Here is a 24,698-nt window from a genome sequence, read left to right as displayed (position 1 = left end):
AGCACAAGCACGAGCAAGAGCACAAGCACGAGCACCAAACCAAGACACAAACGCTGCCCAACCGCAGACTATGTAAGTTATTCAGTTTTCCATGATACTGCACAACAGCGGTAAGCAACGGATAATTGAACGCATGAATCGGATAATTGAACGCCTGAATAGGATAACTGAACACCGGATTCGGATAATTGAACGCAAAATACTATAGAAGAGCAACTGAAAGTCTGTTTCCTGAGTCAACGCGTTTGTTTGACAGAAACTATTGCTACGTAAAGCAACCATTGTTACGCGAATAGGTAAAGACAGAACACCATCGCTCGCCAAACACAATGCTAACCGAGCATTTACTAAAGTGCGTTCACGAATTAGAGCGACTGGTGTAATGTAGGGTACACCCTAAGGCGTGGCGTAGTGTTTGCGTAAACGGATGTTATGTTGTCACAGAAGGCAATTAGCATCTATGTTTCAGAGCGTTTGGTGTCAATGACAAATTAGATAACTATATTGTTACGTGAAAGTGTACGTATGAACGTGTTGCCTCTGGCTGCCTCGCTGGCTTGAAACGCGGTTTGCTTCATGATGCAATGATATACTAAAAATTGCACTTTTACTATAACCTATGACAACAGACCTGGATGTTTCTATGCGCTCACTGGTTGTATGTGTCAGTTGCCTCTTCTAGGAACAGCATTAAGTACCAGATACATACACTCATTCACTTCTGGCTCAAAAAAGCGTCCGGAAACCACAAGAACTTGACTAATTTGACCATATCAGAACCAAACTGACCAGCCATTTAGTGCATTCTTGAGCGTTGATGACATCCATTTGAGGACTTTGGCCTTCCGGCTTCCTCTGACCTACAGTTATGCTGCACAGCACAACACAGGGATTGGTGGGTTTACGATGGAAAACATCAAGCGTCTGTGTAGAGAAGGTCTAGCAAACGTTACTGTGGAAAAGTGGGCAAACTGCGCGAGGCACGTACGTGAGAAGGTGGAGAAGCATTACAGGACAATACACGGTGTGTTAGACGACGTTGTAAAGCAGATGGTCATTGAATTCGAAGTTGGTCCTGAATCAGAAGATTCGTCGTCGTCTGAAACTGAAAGTTCCAAGGATGAAGAGTAGAAACGGACCCTAGACGCACTCTTTCCTAGCTAGCTGACACCCCAACTGGGAAGTTTATTGTGTTGGGTTACTGTTAACAGCCTGCTAGCTATAACAATTATGTACTTAGCTTTATGCAATTAACCCTAATCCCGCCTTAGTCCCGCCTTTCTCCTCCCCTAACTCATTAAAATGCAGGAAATTGGCTCTATTAACTTCAGTTACGTCTCTGTAGCCCAACAGTGAGTGTAATTAGATCCGGCAAGTGAAGAGCTTTCGATTGATACCAATATCTGCCCGGAGGGCAACATCTTTGTCGGGCAAATGGCCACATTCCACCAGTCTCTCTAATGCGTGAACGCACTTTAGTTAGATGTGAATGTTTGTAAAGTGAAATACATTTGTTGAACAATGAAAGTGCGTCGGTGTTTGGATATTGTGCATCTACCTTTCGGCTTTTAATTGGCGAGCGAAGCGAGCCTCTCTCTTGTCATGTCAATTGAGCTCGAGATATATTATATTTACGTGCGTCAGCACTTGTCATATGGATTTACGACAAAACAGAAAGACAAATCGATAAAACGACGATGCCAGATGAATGCAACTTTGACTCCGTAACATATGCGCTAAAAATTGAAGCAAGGGACCCCTTTCAAGGGGTCGACTCAATCGTAATTTTTTGGCGAGCAAACGACTCTCGATTTTGCTCACTTACGCGACTAAAGAGCAAAGGAGACTGATTTGTGATAAACGGAATAAAAAGGAAAAACTAAAAGAAGAGAAAAGTCTGTTTTTTGAGTTTCCGCGCGGTACTTTGATAGAAATTATTGCTACGCAACCATTGTCACGTGACTACGCGATCATTGTTACGCAACTATCTCAGTAAACGAGTGAGACGATTGAAGCGTGAACGAAGAATTGAAGACAACTATAGTATTTTGCGTTCAATTATCCGAACTCGGGGTTCAGTTACCCGATTCAGGCAAGCAATTATCCGAATTGAGCGTTCAGTTATCCGATTCGGGTATTCGATTATCTGACATACAGTTATGTTCTGTCCTAATTAGAAGTACCAAATATGTAAATAATTATTTTAGTCGCACATTTCTTTCATAATCTCTACCTTAACTCATTACTACAACCAGACCACAACAGTCCTAAAAGAAGATTTGAAGACAATAGACCCTGAATTAAAAACTAACATGAGCCGCATTGACCCACATCAGAATCTATTACAAACCGTCACAGAATCAGTCGTGAACACAGAATCAGTCGTGAACACAGAATCAGTCGTGAACACAGATGAGGATTTAAAAGCCCAACGACAAGCCTCGCAGAAAAGATTAGCCACACTAAGAAAACTCAAACGAAACCGACGTGACAATTGGGACAATGACAGGCATGGTGGCAGCACGACTGGCCCAGCCAAACGACCAAACACACAAGGACACTCTCTTCCTGGACAATCCAGACGACAGATGGACACAAGAACAAGAGATGATGAGACCCAGGGAGAGAAATTTTCATATCAAAATTTTTCTAATAAATTTCCAAACACTATTATTGAAACCCACACATCTCTAACCTTTCCCCACAGAATACTCCAGAGCCCACAGTAACCACAGTCGAAGCAGAGACCACTACAACGACAAACGCCGTCGCACTTCGTCACAGAGAAACAAAATAAGGAGTCAACTCATATTTCTTACCATATCTCATAATCATTACCTTAAGTCATTACGAGAACACTACAACCAGACCACAACAACCCTAAAAGAAGATTTGAAGACAATAGACACTGCATTACAAACTAACATGAGCCGCAGTGACCTACATCAGACAACGGATTTATTACAAACCGTCACAGAATCAAGCCTGGTTTACAATATGACGCTGACGACGCTCGCGACGCTCGCGGGGACGCTGGCGAAGACGCTGGCGAAGACGCTGGGTAGGTGTCAAAACGCTGCCGGTGACGCTGTACCATTTACAATACCTCTCGATGAGCGTCACTTGGGCGTCACAGAGACACTACGCGCATGCTCACCACCATCTTATTACATGGATAGAAAAGACTTGCTCCTTCTACTGCTAGTGTACCGTAGGCGCACTCGAAGGGCTCGGGAAGCTAGCCGCCGCCGCCGCCGAAAATGGGTGAGAACCATTTTTCAAAGAAGGAGAGAGCACGGGGACTATCACAATCTGCTAGCAGAAATGAGGCTGCAGGATGCAGAGAGTCATTACCGCTTCTTGAGAATGTCTAGGGAAACTTTTGATGCTCTGGTAGCAAAGGTAGCTCCTGCTTTGAAAAGAAGATCATATCAAAGCGTCTATCGGCCGGAGATCTCACCTGGAGAAAGGTATTCCTGTGTACATAGTTCTTTCATTACAGTCTGTGTGTGGGTGTGTGTCTGTCTGTTTGTCTGTATGTCTGCCTGCCTGCCTGTCTCTCTGTCTATCTGTCTATCTGTCTGCCTCTTTGTTGATCTATCTGTCAAGCAAATTTTCGAATCTAGAGTACAAGCAAACAGCTAACCACTGTTCTATCGCAGTGTCCCATTTTGTTTGTCTATCTGATTGTTTAGCTGCCAGTCTCTCTCTGTCTGTCTGTATGTCTGTCTGTCTGCTTGTCCACTATAGTGATACAGCATCAGAAGAAGTAATTCTTTAAATTTTTTAGATTGGCTTTGACTTTACGTTACTTGGCCACTGGCAACTCCCAAGTGTCAGTTTCTTTCAGCTTCAGAGTTGGCCGTGCAACTGTTTGCCACATCATTCGAGAAACATGTGCTGCACTGTGGCAAGTTCTTCAGCCTGAATATGTGAAAGGACCATCAAGTGAAGAGGATTGGAAGGGCATTGCCAGAGAATTTTCAAAGCTCTGGAATTTCCCAAACTGTGTGGGAGCTATTGATGGCAAACACATATCTATACAAGCTCCCGCTTCTTCGGGATCATCGTATTACAATTACAAGGGAGGACACTCAGTTGTTCTAATGGCAGTGTGCGATGCACATTACAGGTTTATTTTCGTCGACATTGGAAATTCTGGTCGACATAGTGATGGAGGTGTTCTTTCAAATTCAGAATTTGGCAGAGCACTAGATGCAGGCAAACTTGGCTTACCATCACCTACAACTCTACCCGGTACCGCCATTGAGGTACCATTTGCGTTTGTGGGAGACGAAGCTTTTCCACTTCAGCGCAATATGCTTCGTCCGTATCCTGGGAGAAATTTGGCTGATCCTGAGGCAGTGTTTAACTATCGCTTGAGCCGTTCCAGAAGAGTCATTGAGAACAGTTTTGGTATCCTGGCTGCCAGATGGCGTCTCTTTAGGAGGCCGATAATTGCTTCTCCAGATCACGTAGTGCTTTTCACCCAAGCAGCAATAGCCCTACACAACTACCTGCGAACTACTGAGTCAACAGTTTACTGCCCACGCGGATTTAGTGATGCAGAGGATGGAGCAGGGAACGTCACTGAAGGAGCCTGGAGAAGTGAGGTGGATGGTGATAATGGATTGAGCAGGATAGGCTCTGTAGGAAGCAATATGTATAGTAGATCTGCAGCTACATGTAGGGACACTATTCGCGACTACTTTATGTCCTCTGAAGGAGAGGTGACATGGCAGTACCACCACATCCATCGTACAGAATACTAGCCATGATATGTGTTTTGGGGCTTTCACCAGCTATTTTGCTGGTATTATCGAAACCTGTACTGTATGTTCAGTTCCCTATCACATCAATGTGCCCACCCTGCATCTGATTGAATTAATGCACCATTTACCTAATAAGAAGGGTGAACAAGCATCAGTTGAAAATACAACTCTCTGCTTTTGTGTCTGTTTCTCTCTTTCTCCCTCTGTGTGTGTGTGTGTGTGTGTGTGTGTGTGTGTGTGTGTGTGTGTGTGTGTGTGTGTGTGTGTGTGTGTGTGTGTGTGTGTGTGTGTGTGTGTGTATGTACTTCTAGGTAATGTAGACTTCAGTCTTTAGATCAGCTCTCTTTGATGATTTTGTGGCTTTTAAAAAAGCCGGTTAAAGGACCATACAGATGCTTCAATTCAAACATCTGGTTAAACGAAGAGAGCCCAGATATGCGTGGTTGCTCAATGCTGGTATTGGTGGCTGCTTTGCTGGTATTGGTAGCCAAATTTTGCCTCCAATAGTATTTCTTCGATTTTAATCTCCGCAATTGCTTTCTCACGGTCGGACAACTGTCTTAGTTTGGCTGCAATGTGTAATCCAAATAGCCCTTCTTCATCTAGCGATGGCTCAGTAGGATTGCTCTTCTGGTCGTTGATCAACTGAAGCATAGCTAAATCAACAGCTTCAGCATCCACCTTCCTCTTTTTGCCCTTGCCTCTGTTGGAACGAATTTCTCCCATAGGTGTTTGCACTACTCCTCCAGATAATGGCACTGATGGTGACGGAGTAGACTGACGTGTTGTCATTGATTGCTTGTGTTCAAACTGGTCAACTGCTACAATGCTAGGCAAAAGATTAAATAAGTTGTCAAAATTACTATTTCACTGATTCAAATGTACCTCTCACTATCATCATCATTGTCCTCCTCATCATCATCATGAACGCAACCATCATCTAGGGGGGCACTAAAGTTGGTAACTGTTCTATAAATGTACAATGAACACCGTTCGATCCTACATACGGTACATTGTCAAACTACACGTGGTAATCATTTCTTACTGGCGATGTTTTATGGTGTCCAGGAGGAAGCTGAGAACCTCAAAGTACTCCCACAATGAGCTGTAGGGAGGTCCCGAGTCTCCAGAACGCATTGATTTAGTTTTCTTCTCTTCCCTCACGAACTTGTCGCGAAGACGTTTCCATACTTTCTGGCAGTCTGCCGCTGGGAGCCCAGTTTCTTCCGAGACCTCTTTCCAAGAGTTCTCCTTCAGACGCAGGTCTTTATACTCCCTGGACTTTACTTGCCACAGGCAGCCGTACTTACGTACACTTTCGATAAGCTTCTCTTCCATAGTTCACTCAGGGATATCACTCCCGGATTTGATAGCTGATTTGTCGACAAGAATCACGTGCTTCCAGTAGACGCTGGACCACTTCCGGTTTGGACGCTGGAGTTGAACTTGTCTCAACTTGAGCGTCAACGACGCTCACGGACGCTGACGACGCTGACGACGCTCATGACGCGACGTGCGAATGTTTACAATATGACGCCCGCCTGAGCGTCTTCGCGAGCGTCCCCGCGAGCGTCGCGAGCGTCGTCAGCGTCATATTGTAAACCAGGCTTCAGTCGTGAAAACAGATGAGGATTTAAAAGCCCAACGACAAGCCTCGCAGAAAAGATTAGCCACACTAAGAAACCTCAAACGAAACCGACGTGACAATAGGGACAATGACAGGCATGGTGGCAGCACGACTGGCCCAGTCAAACGAACAAACACAAGGACACTCCCTTCCTGGACCATCCAGACAACAGATGGACACAAGAACAAGAGATGATGAGCCCCTCACAGGGAATATGCTGCGAAACCTACGTAACCTAGCTAGGTTAATCCGTGGTTTTTTTGGGTTCCGGTTCAAAAAACCCATGTAACACAAGGTGTGGGAATCTGAAACCCTCTGAAACCCTCCTAGCTCACGACTTGATGCGTACGCTGCAGCTAGACAGATCGCAAACCAATAGAAGAGAGCGGAGATGACCTCATGCAACTGTTCTCCGCTTTGTAGCAGCATTGCATCATTGCGGACAAGTCTGTAGACTGAAGTCCACAGAACCCACTGTAACCTTCAAAACACAAGCAAAAGCCAATGCAGTTGCTACCAACTATCTCTAGATACTGCGCGAAAGTACAAGAGCAAGCTACCTGAACGATGGCAAGAAATCAAGTAGGTCTTTCAGCATCCGGTCTATGCTATCTACACGTAGAGATGAACCGCGATTCACCTCGAGCTCCTGTTCTAGGACAAATCAAAAACCGTTTCTAGCACATCGGGACGATGGATCTGTCCTCGCGATCGAGAAGTGTATCTACACCCAAAACGGCGAATCGATTGGCCGATCGCAAGTGCTGTCAACGCCAGCTCTAGCTTCGTGGCGGGAAAAGAAAATGACAGTACAGTAGAGCCTCGCTAATCCGAACCTCGTTAATCCGAACCCTCGCTAATCCGAATGTCCCTAACTGCTTGACCTCGAGTTTCCAGAGAGCATTTAGAATTCCGAGGCCTTGTGCAAACGTCCTTTCATATCCGGGAAATAACAAACATCTGATCATATCCGGGTACACGTTCTCATGTCGTCAGACAAAGATATAACAAAGAAGACAAAACGGGCTCACAAGACTCTAACAATAGAGCAGAAGGTAGCAATACTGGATGAACTGGGAAGTGCCTCCTATTCTGTGCTGTGTGAACGATATGGAATCGGTCGAAGCACCATTAGCGATATCAAGAGGAAAGAGTCTGAACTGAGGCAATACGAAAGGAAGCTAACCGAAATGGGAACGAGTCGACTTGCCAAAACAATGAAGCTTTCTACTTACGAGGAGCTGGAGAGGGCTGTTTTCATGTGGTTTCGGCAGACGCGCGAGAAAGGCATTCCTGTATCAGGCCCACTACTACAAGCAAAGGCCTTGCAGCTTGTTGTTGGGTTACCTACTTAGTTAGTTGCGTTGCAAGAATTCTTGTCCCTGCGTAGGCATGTAATTGTTGACATATGTATGCGCAAACGGTCTGGATTGTCAAGGCTATGTCTGGGTCTCCAAGGCTTCGTATTTTGATAATCCGAACAAATTCAGTAATCCGAACAGGTAAGAACGGAGTCTGGTACAGAGCTATTCGGATTAGCGAGGCTCTACTGTACTAATAAGACCATCAAAGGCGGCACGCTTCGACCACTCTACATTGGCACTGAAGACACCAGGTTAGCTGCAGAAATAAAATACGTGTACAGACGGTAGGCTTACTACTAGTGCACAGTCATGTACGCATGGCGGGATTCCGCGGCAATAGACATACAGCGCGTGTATACAGTCACTAGCCTATCTATATCATAGTTAGGCTGCATACCAAATAATACAAATTGTCTGTAGATACAGCAAGCCCTACCGTGTAGCCAAGCCTAAGCGAGGTACCTACAATCCCTCTGAATCAAGGAAGTGGATACAGCATACGTGTCCTTGTTGCGAAGAGTTTGTGCGTTCCTTCCAAACAGAAGAGCAACGAGTAGCGGTGATGAAGTGCCTTCGTCACAAAGCTCCATGCCGTCCACCTCCCAAAACACCTCCGGGCTTCTGGGATCTAAGCACACCTTTCTGTCCGCCTGTGGATGGAAGTCCGAGGGCTTTGAAGATAAGAAAGGTTGAAACACTGCCAGATACACCAGGAGAAGTGTTGGGGTGGGATTCTGACTGACAGAAACGTTAAATTTTGCCACATTTAAATTGTTTTATTTCATTTCCAAGTTTAGAAAGTTTAGCCAATAGCACTACTAGTAGATGTGCACCTATCATACTATGTGCACACCACACAGACACACACAGACACACACAGACACAGACACAGACACAGACACAGACACAGACACAGACACAGACACAGACACAGACACAGACACAGACACAGACACAGACACAGACACAGACACAGACACACACACTAGATAGACTAGCAATAAGCATATGCAGCAATTGTTGTAAGAATAAAGCTACTGCCATGCACTGTCTGGAATCCATTCTTTGCCATTGTTTGTCCATGTACCTTTGGCAAGGCCAATGATACTTCTTCTGGAAACTTTGTCCACATGCCTACTCTCTCTTTCATAACACTCCTGCCGTCTTCGACTTTGAATGTAGAAAGCTACTCTAATTGACCTTTCCTGATCCACACAGTTACAATCCCCAACTTGGCCAAACCATTGCTGGTCATTGTCTCCCATGATCATAACCATGTCATGAACTTTAAGATGTATTGGCACAATAACTTCAATACACTTTATAGACATATTGTGCAACCCCTTCAGTTGCAGTAGGTCTATCAGTGCTTTACAATAGGAAACATTTTGCCCATTTCCATCTCCTTCTTCGTTTTCTTGAGAGAACTGTTCTTGTTCATCAATTTGCTGTTGAGGGCTCTGGGGCCTACTCAAAACTGCAAACAGTCGCTGTCCATTCTTACACTCTAAAGCATGACGATATGCTGTCTTTCTGGACACTGGCTTATAGTTACAAGAATCACAAGGGCAGTGGCAATGCTGGACAAACACATCTCCACAGTCACAAATCATAGCATGGAATTCACCAATGGGATCAGGGCACACTCGTTTTGCAGCATGAAGTGATGCATTAGAAGCTACACATGCATCACAGAATTTAGATATCTATATAAACAAAGATACTGCTAATTGTTCTTACCAGCCATATCCGGATCCTTTGTCACCAATCTCTATCCTATGGTCATAACAATGTTTACCTTCAATAGTTGCAAGAATCACAAGGGCAGTGGCAATGCTGGACAGACACATCTCCACAGTCACAAATCATAGCATGGAATTCACCAATGGGATCAGGGCACACTCGTTTTGCAGCATGAAGTGATGCATTAGAAGCTACACATGCATCACAGAATTTAGATATCTATATAAACAAAGATACTGCTAATTGTTCTTACCAGCCATATCCGGATCCTTTGTCACCAATCTCTATCCTATGGTCATAACAATGTTTACCTTCAATTAGAAAGCTGAGTCTTGTCAAAATCAGCAGATAGCAGCCCAGAGAGTAACCTACTTAGCTGTAAATTAGGGTATAGAACTATTACTACCCAGTGATTTGGCAGGACAAAGCATAACTGAACCAAGCCACTCTATATATATGAACTACCTAGGAGCAACTTCAGCAATAGGATCGAAAACAGACCAATCAGCTTCAACCTTGCCTGGTCAACCAATCAGCTTCAAGATACTGCCTGCGGACCTGAACGGGAACCTCGGTCAGCCCAAACCTTTGATCCTTGTGATAGCCAATCACTATCAAGCAGTGTTAGATTACACAGATAATAAATAGCGGGAACTTTGATTCAACCGGCAGTTAGGACAGTTCAGCTTGTCACCTTCCCAGCTATATCAGCCTTCACATACTCAAATTTGTTAAAGACTTCACCATGCTTGCCTTCACAGAAGAGGATACCGAACTCCATGAGCAAACTGTTGCTGCAGAAGAGCAAGAGATTGATGTCATCGACCTCATTCAGCCAACAGACAAAGAAATGCCCCTAGAAAAAGGTAATTTGCTAGAAATTTACTCACCAGTACTGTACTTGCCAACATTGCAACCATTGTTCACCCATGCCCTTGCATTGACATTTCTTTAGACTTTCGATCCTGGTCTGTGAAAGAAACGACTATTTGGCTAAGAACAGTTGGATGTGAGGAAGTTGTCACAGCTTGTTTTATTGGTGGGTTTGCACAGTCACTGCATGCTTGAGGCACTAATGAACAAAGTTGCACACTCCCTGTTGTTCTAGATAAAGACATTGATAGAGAAGCGCTGCAACTAATGACAGAAGAGTCCAGACTTGTAGAAATTGGAGTCAAAAAGATGGGGGCAAGACTCAGACTTATAGAGAGAATTGAAGAACTGAAGACACAAATAACGGGTACCGTATCACCGCACATAAAAGCGCATGCGCTACTATGTGAATTCATCTCAGGGTGCGCTTATATCTCGGGGTAGTAGCGCATGCGCCAATACCTCGAGGTAAGGTGCCATCTTTGCGCAATTGCTGTCGGGTTGCAATCTGCTTGCATGGCATCCAGAAGAAAGTCGTACACATTAGATTTTAAGCGTCGCGTTGTGTCGAGCCTTACTCTAAATGAGGGAAACGTATCAGCCACAGCGAAAATGCATGGAATTCACCGTAAGCTTGTTCAGAGTTGGCGAAAACAGCACGCTGAACTCGAGAAACTCGCCACTGGGAGAGATACCACAGGAAGGAAGCGTCGGCGTCTTCTGCGAACACCTAAAGACGGGTCTTCGGCGACGTTTCCGGAAATGGAAGTGCGGCTGCTTGAGTGGATTCGCTCATGTAGGGAAGACGATCACGTACTTCTTGACGGCGCATCGGTGAAAAAACAAGCTCCTAAGCTGTATGAAGACATCTATTTAGAAGAGCCAGGAGACACATTCCATGCTTCAAACGGATGGCTACACCGATTTATGAAGCGTCATCGCCTTTCCACACGAACAGTAACAACGGAGGGGCAAAAAATTCCGGCAGATGCCGCTGACAAAGCAAGAGAGTTTATTGAATGCTCAAAATGGTTGTTCACATATAAGCGCATGCGCCTATATCGGAATGAACGCGTTAATTTTTGGTGAAAGCCGGTTTTCACGTATAAGCACATGCGCTTTTATGTGCGGTAATACGGTAGGCATATCAGTGGCAGTAGTCTGTCTAAATCTCTGGTCTACAAATTGCTTCTTCTTGCATGTAGAAGTACAAGAGAAAAGCGAATCAGCACCAATGGACTTCGATTGCATGTCAAACTTCTATGGCAAGCTACCAAAGGAACGGCAAGCGTTTCTGAAAGCCCACCGTCCTTGGCTGTACAACCAGTACGTGCACAGTAAGTGTACATGCACGTTCAAAAATACAACCTCCGCTGTCTTTAATTCACTCTATGTTGATCTAGGCAAACGATTCATCAGAAGTGAAGTGCGCAAACACCTCCCCATCGCCACCACATTTGCGTCGGCGAGAGAGCAAGAGAAGCTGGAAGGGCTGGTCAAGAACCTTGAAAGCAAGTGCTCTGTGCCAGAAATCGGGTTTGGACTAGGTACGTAGTCTCTGAAGCACACTCGTAATTACAGTAAAATTAGTATAGTAATTATTAGAGTGTCCTCACCTCATTGATTTGTAGTTGGAATCCGCTACCATGCCATCCAGACTACTAGAGAAGCTAGGAGACGTCAGAAAGAAAAGGCGAGAAGACCGAACGTAAGGCAATTTACACTGTACCTCTTTCCACAAACATGTTTTCACAACAACTTGAATAGGGGGCTGAAGAAACGACCAAAAGCTCCCTCAACGACAGGTTGGCTCACAAGACTGCTGTGACAGCTCACAACGTGGACGAGCACGAGTCTAGTAATGACCCTGAGGAGGATGGACAACCAGCTGCAAGTTCTGGCGAAACCAGACATAGCAGAAAACGACCAGCAGATGCAGCATTGGAAGAGCCGCCGCCGAGAATTTTTTCTTGCTCATCGATTGGAAGAGGTCGCCGTGGCGAAAGACAATCCCTAGACAGCCTAGGGATCGCTCCGACGGACACGAGCGACCTCACGGCAACGAATGACAACCATCCTGGTTTGAATACATCTTGGAGCATGCGCAAATCCACTAGTCTAACATTTTTTGCCTGCTAGGAGATGAATTGTCGCAGCGGGACAGCAACATCATCGTGGCTGCAGTCTTGAAGCTGCCAAGCGTCAAGGACGCAGTCATGGGCAAGCTTCGTCTTCTAGCTAGGCAGCTAGGAGTACCACGCTACTCGTCCAAAGACAAAAATTGGCTAGTTCTGGAGCTAGCCAGGCTGTCGGTTCAACAGGGCTGGGTAAAGAACCTTGGGAACAAGGACGTTCTTTCACCCGAGAACGTTTCTGTTACACGCTATTTTGAATAGTTACTGCGCATGTGTGAATTTTTGTTGTACACTATACGTGTATGTACTGTAGTCTAGGTGATTAGCTGATTAGAGTGTTTAATTGAAAATATAGACACTATTCAACCGTTTGCAATCAGCGCTCCCATACAAGGGTTAAATGGGTTGTTGGCGTTTTGGGGGGTTCTGGGGGTTCCATGGGTTATTGGGGTTCCATGGATTATTGGGGTTCCATGGGTTCTAGAGGTTCTTGACGCATGGGTTATCATGGGTAATGCGCAAATTCTGAGTTATTCAAAACCCAGATATAATAACCAATGTGGGTTTTGAGTGGCTTTTGTCCGGTTTTGTAGGCATTTTACGAAAACCCGGCTAGGGTTAATGGGTCATTAACCCAACCGGGTTTCGCTACTTTCCCTAGGAAAACCCTACCTAAAGCCATGAAAAAACAATGTGGGTTTCGCGGCATATTCCCTGTGCCTGAGAAAGAAGTTTCATATTACCATTTTTCTAACAAATTTCCAAACACTATTATTGAAACCCACACATCTCTAACCTTTCCCCACAGGATACTCCAGAGCACACAGTAACCACAGTCGAAGCAGAGACCACTACAACGACAAACGCCGTCGCACTTCGTCACCGAGAAACAAGGTAAGGAGTCAACTCATATTTCTTACCATATCTCATAATCATTACCTTAAGTCATTACGAGAACACTACAACCAGACCACAACAACCCTAAAAGAAGATTTGAAGACAATAGACACTGCATTACAAACTAACATGAGCCGCATTGACCCACATCAGACAACGGATCTATTACAAACCGTCACAGAATCAGTCGTGAAAACAGATGAGGATTTAAAAGGCCAACGACAAGCCTCGCAGAAAAGATTAGCCACACTAAGAAACCTCAAACGAAACCGACGTGACAATAGGGACAATGACAGGCATGGTGGCAGCACGACTGGCCCAGTCAAACGAACAAACACAAGGACACTCCCTTCCTGGACAATCCAGACAACAGATGGACACAAGAACAAGAGATGATGAGCCCCTGAGTAAGAAGTTTCATATTACCATTTTTCTAACAAATTTCCAAACACTATTATTGAAACCCACACATCTCTAACCTTTCCCCACGGGATACTCCAGAGCACACAGTAACCACAGTCGAAGCAGAGACCACTACAACGACAAACGCCGTCGCACTTCGTCACCGAGAAACAAGGTAAGGAGTCAACTCATATTTCTTACCATATCTCATAATCATTACCTTAACTCATTACGAGAACACTACAACCAGACCACAACAATCCTAAAAGAAGATTTGAAGACAATAGACACTGCATTACAAACTAACATGAGCCGCATTGACCCACATCAGACAACGGATCTATTACAAACCGTCACAGAATCAGTAGTGAAAACAGATGAGGATTTAAAAGCCCAACGACAAGCCTCGCAGAAAAGATTAGCCACACTAAGAAACCTCAAACGAAACCGACCTGACAATTGGGACAATGACAGGCATGGTGCCAGCACGACTGGCCCAGCCAAACGACCAAACACACAAGGACACTCCGTTCCTGGACCATCCAGACGACAGATGGACACAAGAACAAGAGATGATGAGCCCCTGAATAAGAAGTTTCATATTAACATTTTCTAACAAATTTCCAAACACTATTATTAAAACCCACACATCTCTAACCTTACCCCATAGGATACTCGAGAGCTCACAGCAACCACAGTCGAAGCTGAGACCACTACAACGACAAACGCCGTCACATTCCGTCACGGAGGAACCGACTGCACAAACCAGAAGAAGACAGAGGTCCCAATACAAGGCCAGAAGACAGGTGACGTTGACTATACTCCGAAAACTATGTAGACCTATCAGAATTAGAAATAAATTAAATAATAATAATAATACAGTTGTTGACGAAACCAAGGTTACGAAGTCAACAGCAGCAACTGCTGCAGTTGCAAAAACTGATCAGCAACTTGCAGGGACAGCCTAGGGTCATACTACATACTACCAGCCAGTGATTGCTTGTGACATGTTGTCTGTGTTTCAGTGGGTTCTTGTCCGCCCGAAACTTGGCACAATACATAGAAAATCAAAACAAATACAACAAAGTAAGAACAACGAAGGGATTTATGGAAGGAATACGGGAAATTGAGGATGCAGAGGTTGGTAGGCATGCAGATTAACTTAAGAAGAAGAGGATGGTAGGCATGGTGGTGAACAGGGTGATCATGGTGAAGATAATGACGTTCCAGAGAATGGTAGGCATGGTGATGACGATGATCATGAAGATGATGGTGACGTTTCGAACCCATCACCTGGAATGTCTGCAGGAACGTCTCCACCACCAACATGCTATGGTGATCTTGGTGTTGGAGACGTTCCTGCAGACATTCCAGGTGATGTCGACGTTCGAGATGATAAAAAGGTTGGTGGGCATCATGTGAATATAAGAAAGCACTGTTGTTCTGATACGTTATTCTATATCTCTGCAGATGCACCCGTTTATGTGGAATGACTCCAGGATTTTAAAGAGAAGGAAGAGACGGCCACCACCGCCGACTAGACTCCCAGTTTCAAAACTTGTATGTGTACTGGGGTATTGCAATGTCAATCAAGAGATCCATTGTTTGTGTTGCAGGACTCTTTAATGATGAAGCTCCACCGCACCCTGCTGGTACGTGCAGTTGAAGTGAGTAAAATTGAAATTTACTAAACCAAATTTCACATAGAACAAGCCTGAAGCGTACGCCGTCAGGGTGTTTCGGCTTCAGATGAAAGCAAGCAATACATGGCGTTGTACTTGCATTAGCTGCACAGAGCTGTCCATTTCCAACAAAATATTTGACGATGAGGTATGGCAGCTTATATAAGGTCGATTACACCAACTTATACGCAGACGTTTTCCGTACAGCTGAGCCAGACAAGCACAAAGACAAATGGAGACCTCTGTCAGTCGGGGAGCTACAATGCTACTTCGGAATGATAATAGTAAAGGGGATCGCAAAATGTCCGAGATTAAATTACTACTGGCAACAGAAATATCCAAACACCTGCCAGATAGGGATACAAGCGGTTATGTCAAAAAATCGTTTTATGGCCATATCAAGGTACCTTATTATTTAAGTGAATATGACAAGTGACTTATTTATTATTATAAGTCACTATGTCATTCTCTAGGTATTTCCATATCTCGGACAGAACCCAGAAATCGGCACGTAGGTCACAGCAACATATGACAAACTCTATAAAGTTAGAGAGTTGCATGACCTACTTGCAAGAAAACACTAGCCCCACTACAACATCGGCCCTGAAATTACAATCCACGAAGCCGTGATTCCCGTAAAATAGTTTACTTGAATTTTTGTGTAATTCTCAGTATATAAATAAATATTTGTGTTTAGTTCAAAGGGCGCATTGGCTTCCGTCAATACATGAAGGATAAGCCAACGAAATGGGGAAGAAAGGTTTGGACTCTCAGTGATGCCAAAACCGGCTACAACTAAAATAGAAAGTAATAAACTGGGAAAAGCCTCACCGAGAGACAGCATGGTCTCCTCGGCAACCGGGTTGTCTACGGACTGTTACACGGTTTTGAAGATACAGGTATCGATTTTTACAAACAATTGTTTCACTAGCATATTCTAATTTCTTTATATGCAGGTGTCCACTTGTACACCGACAACTTCTACAGCAACCTGGAGTGATACCTGCATCTGCAAGAACGCAAGATCTTTTCTTGCGGAATCATCAGGCACAACAGGAAAGGGTTGACGCGAACCCTTCATATGACAAAAGCCGAGGAAAATCGCACAGCAATGGGGACAATTGACTGGACAGTCTCATCTCCGAGACTGTGCGTTACATGGAAGGACAAAAGATTGGTGCGAGTTATCTCCACTATCAATCCTCTTAAAGAAAACAACACCTGGTGTCAAGTACGACGCAGTAGACGGCGTATTCCCACCATCTTGAATTGCCCTGCCGAAAAACCAGACTATGATCTCTATACGAGAGAAGGGGATACAGGAGATCAACTCGTCACTATCTACAACGCCAGCCGACGGTCACAGAAATGGTGGAAGCGGTTCTTCTGGCATGAAGTAGAATGTATGCTTCTAAAAGCTTATATCATGTACAACAGCCAACAGCCAGAAAGACAACCGTTTCTCACATTCAACTCCAAGCTGGTTGAACAGCTAATCGACGGAAGAACTTATAGACAACAGATGGGACGTCCAAGAATCTACCCGGTCCAGGAGCGACTAAATAAACTCCTGGGCCACAACGTCCTCTACTCAAACAAACGATGTCTTTGTGTAGTTTATAAAAAGGTTTGATTTATCTACCGCCCTCACTTGTAGAGGAGATGAGTGCACAGATTGAGTGATCAATATTGTTTTATAAGTCATATTGTTGAGTACTCTCGTTGTAACTATAACAAGAAATATGCCACCGCTTGTCGCACATCACAGAAATGGTGACGAATCTGCAGAATCTGAATCATACGGTTGAATCAGCCTTTATCGAGACTCATCGAGAAGTACGTTCACTTTCTCTGGCTATGTGTGTGGTGTACGCCTAGGTAATGGAGATTAGATCTTGGTTTGGTAATTGTAGAGACATGGATCACGACTCTACCGCCACAGATATGGAGGTGGGACAACATTTCAAGGATAAGAAAAAAGACAAGGATGAGAAAAAAGAGACGGATCCGGAACTGCTGCAGTTGCAAAAACTGATTAGCAACTTGCAGGGACAGCCTAGGGTCGACGAGGAAGAAGAAAAGTACACATCAAGAAACGCGTACAGCGTTTGCATGAAACCAACTGCGCATATATTTGTTTTTTTATAAAACATCACCCAACAGTAAAGCATGGCGGCGGGTAGCATCATGTTTTGGGGCTGCTTTGCAGCGTCTGACACGGGGCGACTTGATTTTCTTGAAAGAAGAATGAATTCAGTACAATACCAGCAGATTTAGGCAAATCATATTAGTCATTCTGTCTAGAAGCTTGGGCATAACCGGTCTTGGACCTTTCAACAAGACAGAGATCCTAAACACACAAGGCGGTCCACACAGTCCTGGCTTCAGGAGCAACATTACAACGTTCTGGCCCGGCCTAGCCAGAGTCCAGACCTCAATCCAATTGAAATGCTTTAGGAAGATTTAAAGAAAGCGGTTCATCTTCGTCATCCAAAGGACTTGGGTAAATTAAAGGTATTTTCGCAAGCATAGTGAGCGAAAATTCAAGAACTAAGATGCCAAAATCTCATTGAATCGTACAAGAACAGATTAATATCAGTAATTGAAGCAAATGGCGGTCCAACCCCAGGATTAAGATTGAACTGGGGTTCAAAACCTTTCGAGCACCACTGTAGACTTAGTGTGCGTACATGTATACATTCAAGAGTGCGGACGAATAGTAGTGTGCAACGCGTGTCATAGTTCAATAGCGCCGTTTATCACAAACATATTCTTACATCTAAACAATATTTGACGTCAAGAAGGCCCACGTAGAGGATTGAGAAATCACGTGAAACAAAACAAGCATGCTCCGTGCAAGGGTCACGCAGCTGTCACAAATGTGCATGCAATAAATTTGAAGTAGTGTGGTGGTCGACGTTGCATGATGATATTTAATTATCTTTAATTAACCAAATCGACGCATCCCGATTTTTAAAAAGAATGAGAGCAACAAGGCAGGTAATGATTAATTATTTAATAAAAATGACCAATAGATAAACATTAATAAAATTTACAATGACATTGACAAGAAATACGCAAACACGCTCGCACCTCTAAAGCGACGGTGTAAACACGGCTTCATTTACTACTAGGAACTAATTTCTTAAAGGCACCTTGAGCATGCACGTTTGACGACAATATTAGCGTAGGCGTATCTCGGTTGCCAGGATAGGCGGTGCGGTTTCTTTGGATCATTTCGACGCCAAACTAAACGTTCTTTAACTAGTTCGGATTTCTAACAAATAGCTTCGTCTTCCTCACATGGCACACAAACAAGCAAGAGTAAAGAATAAAGAATTGAGACAATTATAGTATCGATAGAGACATGTGGGTTGTGCGTGTGCATAGTACTGTAGGTCAACATGATATTGAAAGAACGCCGTACTTAACTTAACAGAACTGCTTCCCTAAAGTATGCGCTCCAGCCTTGGGAAATGAATAAACGCCGCCGCTTTCTTTCGACAAATACGATAGTCACGAAATGCGACGGCCAACTAACAACCAGCTGTAAGTAGTCTCGCATTTCAGCTGTTCCTGCCTCTGAGAGACTAACCGTAACCCTAACTCGTAAGCCTATAGTCTCTGGTAAGTTCACTCTATAAAAATTGGTACGTGGACTGACCTGCTGGACCGCGAAGCGGCTCCTACGGTCATGCATCTAAAGTATGTTTGATGAATAAGAAGTGATCCATCTACCGTACATGTTGACCTCCTATTGAGCGCTGTCATTAGGTAATCTACATGAACTACCGTCATGTTTGTCTTAGTCGTTCACTGTCTTAGTTAATTTGAATCTTTACTTTTGACGTCCTTGTAAACGTGCCTAAACTCTTAGTTTTCCGTAGAAAATACTAAACAGTATTACACCATGCCAACACAACCAACAACAATTAATGATGCATGATGATGATGCTTCTAGAGATGAGCAGTTAGCTACACACGCGCAGTAGATTGGGGTCTTCAGTGAGTTGTTGGCCTTGCGTCATGACTTCGTATTATCGTTCTGTTCTTATGTTGAGGCAGACAACGATGCATGGTGCGTTGTAAGAAGCAACTATGTCTACCTCTCTGATCTCCTCTGATTCAACTTTCTTTTCACCAAATTAAGAAGGAGGATCTGTTGAGAGATGATAAGGACGCTCTTAGGAGTGACTTTTTTCACGCACAACCGACTCGTATTCGTCGTCTTCTCATCGACGTGTAGCCAACGAGACGCCATAAATGCTTCCCGCGACGCACTCAAAGTCGGACAACTACACAGGTCCGGTATGCGAGGCAGATTAGCAGTGTTGGTCAGTTACGGGCACAGGCTGCTGTAGGCAGTTAGAATTGACAGGCAGTGCACGCGCTGTAATGCGTTTTGTTTGGCAGGGCTCATGTACAGCTGATCGCTAGCGATGAAACGTAAAGGAGACATGTTAAAAGAGAAGTCCCACGATTTCGTATGTAAGGTTCAGATGAAAGGTACCAGTGTGAGTGATCCATCTATCAATGATGTACAGCGCTCACCCATCTCGACTGTCAGGAAAAGCCTGTAGAGTAGGGGGCGTAACTATGTAGTGTGCCGCAATGTTAAATGATGACGTCATGACTTCATTGTTTCACGTGCAGAATAGGGGAAGTTACCTCTGCACACGTGCAGATGGTACACTGTATAAACTTCGGTTGCTGTAATAAAGATATCGACATCAAGTGAGGGGTGAGTTTCTTTACTCTACCGCTCAAGGAGCCAGATCTCTTAAAGCAATGGCTTGTCAAGTAGCATTTGAAGACCCACCGGTATCCAAGCACAGCCGCGTTTGATCTGAGAACTTTACTCCAAAACGTTTCAAAGGTGACCAAAATCTGAGCTACTCGGAACAAAGACCGTGAGACGTCTCAAGCCAGACGCGTTGCCTACAATCGTTTCTTTCACGGAGCAAAACCAACACGTACCACCAACAGGAAGTGAGCACAAAGAACTGTAAGATCCGCAATTGGTTCTTCTAGCTGTAATGGTCACGGCTCGCCTTACTAAATATGTATACATTGGGTAGTGTACCAACACGTAACGTATGGCAACATTACGCCACAAAATGTAGACACAAAGTAAATACATATACAAAGAATCGAGATCTGAACACAACACTCTGTTATTGTAAAAAGCCAGGGCGACAATATTAGAAATTACAGTAGTAACGCTAAAGTTTAATTGAACATGCAAACATTCCTGTATACTGTTATAAATTGTGCTTAGGTAGCTTGGAAACCAAGTACTATTCTACTTTGGTGGAGCATAATCCACTTCAGCACTATAAATTTAGTAAATAGACTAAAGCAGTAAATGACCATGTGTTAGGCGGTTGAAGAGATTCTATTGGGAACATCTAGCAAAAAGGCAAAGAAAGATAATGAAGACATAGAAGCACCCCAAGAAAATATTCTTTGTGCTGATGTTCCTAAGTCTACTCGTGAGGTAGCATAGGCGGTTCCAAGGAAGGTTTAATGCTAATGAACCCCCTCAGCTGCCGTCAAATTCTGATTCTCATCTCGTCAGGGTAGTACATATATGTACCCGCGCACGGTTTTGATACAGTCTCAGTAACAGTAAGGTTTCTGAGATAACAACTCGATCATTAGTGTACGTAAACGTACTGTACAGTAGACTCGACATAGTCTCACGCCGCGGATTGACTATCAGGGGTAAGACAAGGGCGGAGTAAGACTAAAGAGAAGATTTGAGCTAAGAAAGCTACGGATAAATCAACGTCAGCGGCATCGAAGTAATGTTCCTGCAACAACTGCAGAAGATTACCACCGAATAGCCCTTTACGAGTCTTTTGTCGCATGTCATTACCGAGTTGCAAGACAGGTTTACCGACAATCCATCTTATGGTAACGGGTTTTGCATCTTGCTCCAAGCCAGTGTCTCCGTTTTGACGGCGAGATTCCTGAAGACCTTGCCAAAGTTGTAGATTTTTACGAAGATGACTTACGCATTCAGCATGTTCTCAACTGAATACCGCATGTGGGCCCGAAAAAGGAAGAAAGATATCGTTAGTTCAGCAGTGCCTACAAGCTTGTAGATGCTTTACAGGTATGTGATCAATGGACTCTTCCGAATATACGAGTTCTATTGCACCTGGCATTAACCATACCTTTGGGTTCTTGTGAAAGTGAGAGAAGGTTTAGTCAGTTGAAGTTCCTGAAAACCTACCGCAGATCCACAATGTCTGCTGATCGTCCGAGTGGACTTGCACTTATAAAAATCAACAGATCGAGGTGTGAGAAAATTCTGAAGTCTCAATCGCAATTAAGTAAACTAGTTGAAGAATTTGGAAAATTACATCCAAAAAAAACTAAACTGCCATTTGTTTTAGGAGACAATGATTGAAGTGTGTATAATATCTATAATCTCAGATTGTGCAGGTCTTGTATGACGTCCGTATACATCATAGGTATAAAACCCGATATTGCGTTTCTAAACGTGTACATTAATTTAACTAATTAATTCATTAAAGTTGCCAGTTTGTAGAAAGATAGTGCACAGTTTGATGGAAACTCCCTTTTCAAAATCCTGGATCCGCCACTGGGTAGGAACACAGTGTGACCTGGATGACATTCTTGGAAACTTTGATGACCATTCTTACTGCATACACACGTCATCACAAGTCAAGGAACTAACAGCAGATATAATGGAAGTCAAATCTGATATCAGTCGAAGTCAGCTTGCAATCACAGATGATAGCCAAGAAGTTCCCTTCCAGCTATTCAAAAAAAAAGTGAAGCAGTAGAGACTGCCCTAGACAGGGACTTTGATCCATCGTTCAGTGTTCATACTAGTGATTCTAATCAAAGCCTATCTGATGTAATTGATTCTGAGCCTGACGACGTAATTCTTAAAACTGAATGAACCGATTCTACCAATGTTTGAAAATTTATTGTTTTTAACGACTGCCTTCAAAAACCATTTCAGTTTGTCCAGTCTGTGGCTCACCTGTCGTTAGCCACACTCAATACCGAACAGGTACACTTTAACAGTAAATATCATCTGTTCCAAAGGACACGAAAGACAATGGAGATCACAACTATCCATTGCAGAAATGCCTGCTGACAACCTGATGGTCTCTGCAGCAATTTTGTTTTCTGGAGAACAATTAAATTCCTCACTTTGCAGAAATTCTCAAATTAGAAACATCAACAACAAATTTTGAAGTCTATAAGGGGACCATTTCTATTGGGGATGAAAGATCCGATAGTCAAGGGTATTCACCTAAATATGGAACAGTTGGTTGAGGTGGGTGAAGTTGCCAACTCCGTTGCTATGGAAAAGGCAGAACTTGAAACGTCACTTCAATATTTGTTGAAAGGTCTTTCCATACATCAATTAGCTACAGACAGACATCCACAAATCAATAACTGTATGCAGAAAAACCATCAGTCAGTTCAAATCAGTACGACATATGGCATGTCTCTAAAGGAGTTTTAAGAATCTCGTCAAACAGGGAAAGCAAAAAGCTTGTCAGAGCCTCCTTCCATGGACACCATCAATTTGCAATCATTTGTGGTGTGCTTCAATATGCCATGGTAACAGAGAAATCTTGAAAGAGAAATGGATGTCTATTCTTCATCACATTTCTGATGTAGACACTTGGGCTAATGCAAACCACTTTCTAGAATGTGCCCTCCAGCAACTTTCTGAGGGAGACAAGGCAAGGAGTGGTTAAAAGATTCTCCTCCTCATGAAACATTTAAGTCAGTTGCCCTTGACAAAAATATATTTAAAAGATATTGGCAAACTTAATCAGTTTTGTCATACTAGAATTCTTGAAGTGCACCACTCCCTTTCACTAAAGTACTGTCCCAAAAGGTTGCACTTTGGCTACAAAGGAATAATTGCTCGAACCCAACTGGCAGCTCTAGATCACAACAATAATGTCGACAGAAGCCCAACTACAACAGCCATGAACAAAAGAGGTACAAAGTTGGATTTCATATAATGAAGCCAAAGTCCTATGGATACCTTAATGATATGCTACCTGCAGACCTTGAAAGAAGGAGAACCACCCAAAGGTCACTAAAGACAAAGAAAGCTTATCCTTACAAGCCTCTATACTCCCTAACATTGCAACAGACGACCAAAGAAAACGATTATAGAAACTAAAACCTAGATTCTGATGCTAGCTAGCTAAAAACTACATTGGCCACTGTGGCGCATCAAAACATTCTTGAAATCCAATATATTCCCCAGTTTCTTCAGAAAGTGCCCTCTGATAGAAGGCATAACACATGCTGGTATCACTCTTCTCACTCCACTCCGCATGTTCCTGTGTATCCAGTATGTAAACTGCCGGTAAGATGTCAACCTCAGCAACTTGGAATGTCCAGTATTTACCTCATACAAACGACTTCAGTACGCTCTACCACAGTACTAACCAGCAAGTTAGTGGCTCCGCGATAGATTCTTGTCTCACTTTAACCATTGCCACCACCGCTGTGCGCAGCAACCCCTCTATTTAGGCTCACAAAAGAAAAATCTTCGTGCTGAGTGATGCAACGTAAACCATAAAACATCAAGTCTAGTTAGTCCATTTCTTGGCAACACAGGCATTCTTTACCGGTAGGCATGATACCACACGTTCCACAGCTACACCACTTCGTGTTGCCAACTCTCTCGCCATCTTCAGTTGATCCACTTCCGTCAAAATCGTCTAGATTTTCCGTACTATCTGCATCTTCCGTACTCGAAGAATCATCAACTTCTCTACGCTCAGGCTCAAAACGGTAAGGTTCAATGTCAGCCATGTAAAAGTCTACATCAGGCAGCTCCCGTGTATATTAGCGTTGTACACGTACAGTACTCATCATAAACTCATGACGTCATCATTTAAAATGACGGCGCACTACACAGTTAGGCCTCCCCCCTCTTTACAGGCTTCCAGTGACAATCAGAGAAGGGTGAGAGCAGTAAATTATTGAGATGGATCACTCACACCGGTACCTTTCATCTGAACCTTACATACAAAATCGTGGGAGTTGTAATTTAAGTGTCCGGAGGCCGGTGGCTATATATCTATATGTCGGAACCGCACATAGTTAGAGATGTGACCACTGCAAATACATTAGTAGATACACACATTGAGACTAATGTGTGGCCCTCTCAAAGACAGAAAGATGGTTAC

At 43.8% G+C, this 24,698-nt stretch overlaps 5 protein-coding genes and 1 long non-coding RNA gene across 6 annotated transcripts; 4 read left to right on the top strand and 2 right to left on the bottom strand.

The window, feature by feature from the left end:
- The first annotated feature begins 3,055 nt into the window (after positions 1-3,055).
- LOC134176406 (uncharacterized) lies at positions 3,056-4,772 on the top strand. Its single transcript, XM_062643076.1, has 2 exons — positions 3,056-3,470; positions 3,791-4,772. The coding sequence occupies exons 1-2, from the start codon at positions 3,172-3,174 to the stop codon at positions 4,770-4,772; spliced, it is 1,281 nt and encodes a 426-aa protein (XP_062499060.1). The 5' UTR covers positions 3,056-3,171.
- Positions 4,759-6,350, bottom strand: LOC134176131 (transcription factor Adf-1-like). The gene is made up of 3 exons (XM_062642809.1): positions 5,818-6,350; positions 5,658-5,741; positions 4,759-5,601 (listed from the first exon to the last, which is right to left on the bottom strand). The coding sequence occupies exons 1-3, from the start codon at positions 6,108-6,110 to the stop codon at positions 5,220-5,222; spliced, it is 759 nt and encodes a 252-aa protein (XP_062498793.1). The 5' UTR covers positions 6,111-6,350; the 3' UTR covers positions 4,759-5,219.
- An 864-nt stretch (positions 6,351-7,214) lies between these two features.
- LOC134176405 (jerky protein-like) lies at positions 7,215-8,505 on the top strand. Its single transcript, XM_062643075.1, has 2 exons — positions 7,215-7,741; positions 8,184-8,505. Exons 1-2 carry the CDS (start codon positions 7,386-7,388, stop codon positions 8,503-8,505), a joined length of 678 nt encoding a protein of 225 aa, XP_062499059.1. The 5' UTR covers positions 7,215-7,385.
- Positions 7,743-10,179, bottom strand: LOC134198389 (uncharacterized). The gene is made up of 3 exons (XM_062667769.1): positions 9,760-10,179; positions 9,504-9,697; positions 7,743-9,441 (listed from the first exon to the last, which is right to left on the bottom strand). Exons 2-3 carry the CDS (start codon positions 9,508-9,510, stop codon positions 8,798-8,800), a joined length of 651 nt encoding a protein of 216 aa, XP_062523753.1. The 5' UTR covers positions 9,511-9,697; positions 9,760-10,179; the 3' UTR covers positions 7,743-8,797.
- A 52-nt stretch (positions 10,180-10,231) lies between these two features.
- Positions 10,232-14,185, top strand: LOC134198391 (uncharacterized). The gene is made up of 5 exons (XR_009972829.1): positions 10,232-10,372; positions 10,462-10,746; positions 11,585-12,087; positions 12,147-12,459; positions 12,519-14,185. It is a non-coding gene; the product is annotated as an uncharacterized LOC134198391 (long non-coding RNA).
- Positions 10,773-11,574, top strand: LOC134198390 (jerky protein homolog-like). Its single transcript, XM_062667771.1, has one exon. The coding sequence runs from the start codon at positions 10,830-10,832 to the stop codon at positions 11,466-11,468; it is 639 nt and encodes a 212-aa protein (XP_062523755.1). The 5' UTR covers positions 10,773-10,829; the 3' UTR covers positions 11,469-11,574.
- Positions 14,186-24,698: the final 10,513 nt, after the last annotated feature.

The sequence above is a fragment of the Corticium candelabrum genome, chromosome 2 (assembly GCF_963422355.1).
Source record: "Corticium candelabrum chromosome 2, ooCorCand1.1, whole genome shotgun sequence".
Lineage (NCBI taxonomy): Eukaryota > Metazoa > Porifera > Homoscleromorpha > Homosclerophorida > Plakinidae > Corticium > Corticium candelabrum.
The sequence above is the reverse complement of the archived record's forward strand: the minus strand, read 5'-3'. Positions and strand labels throughout refer to the sequence as shown.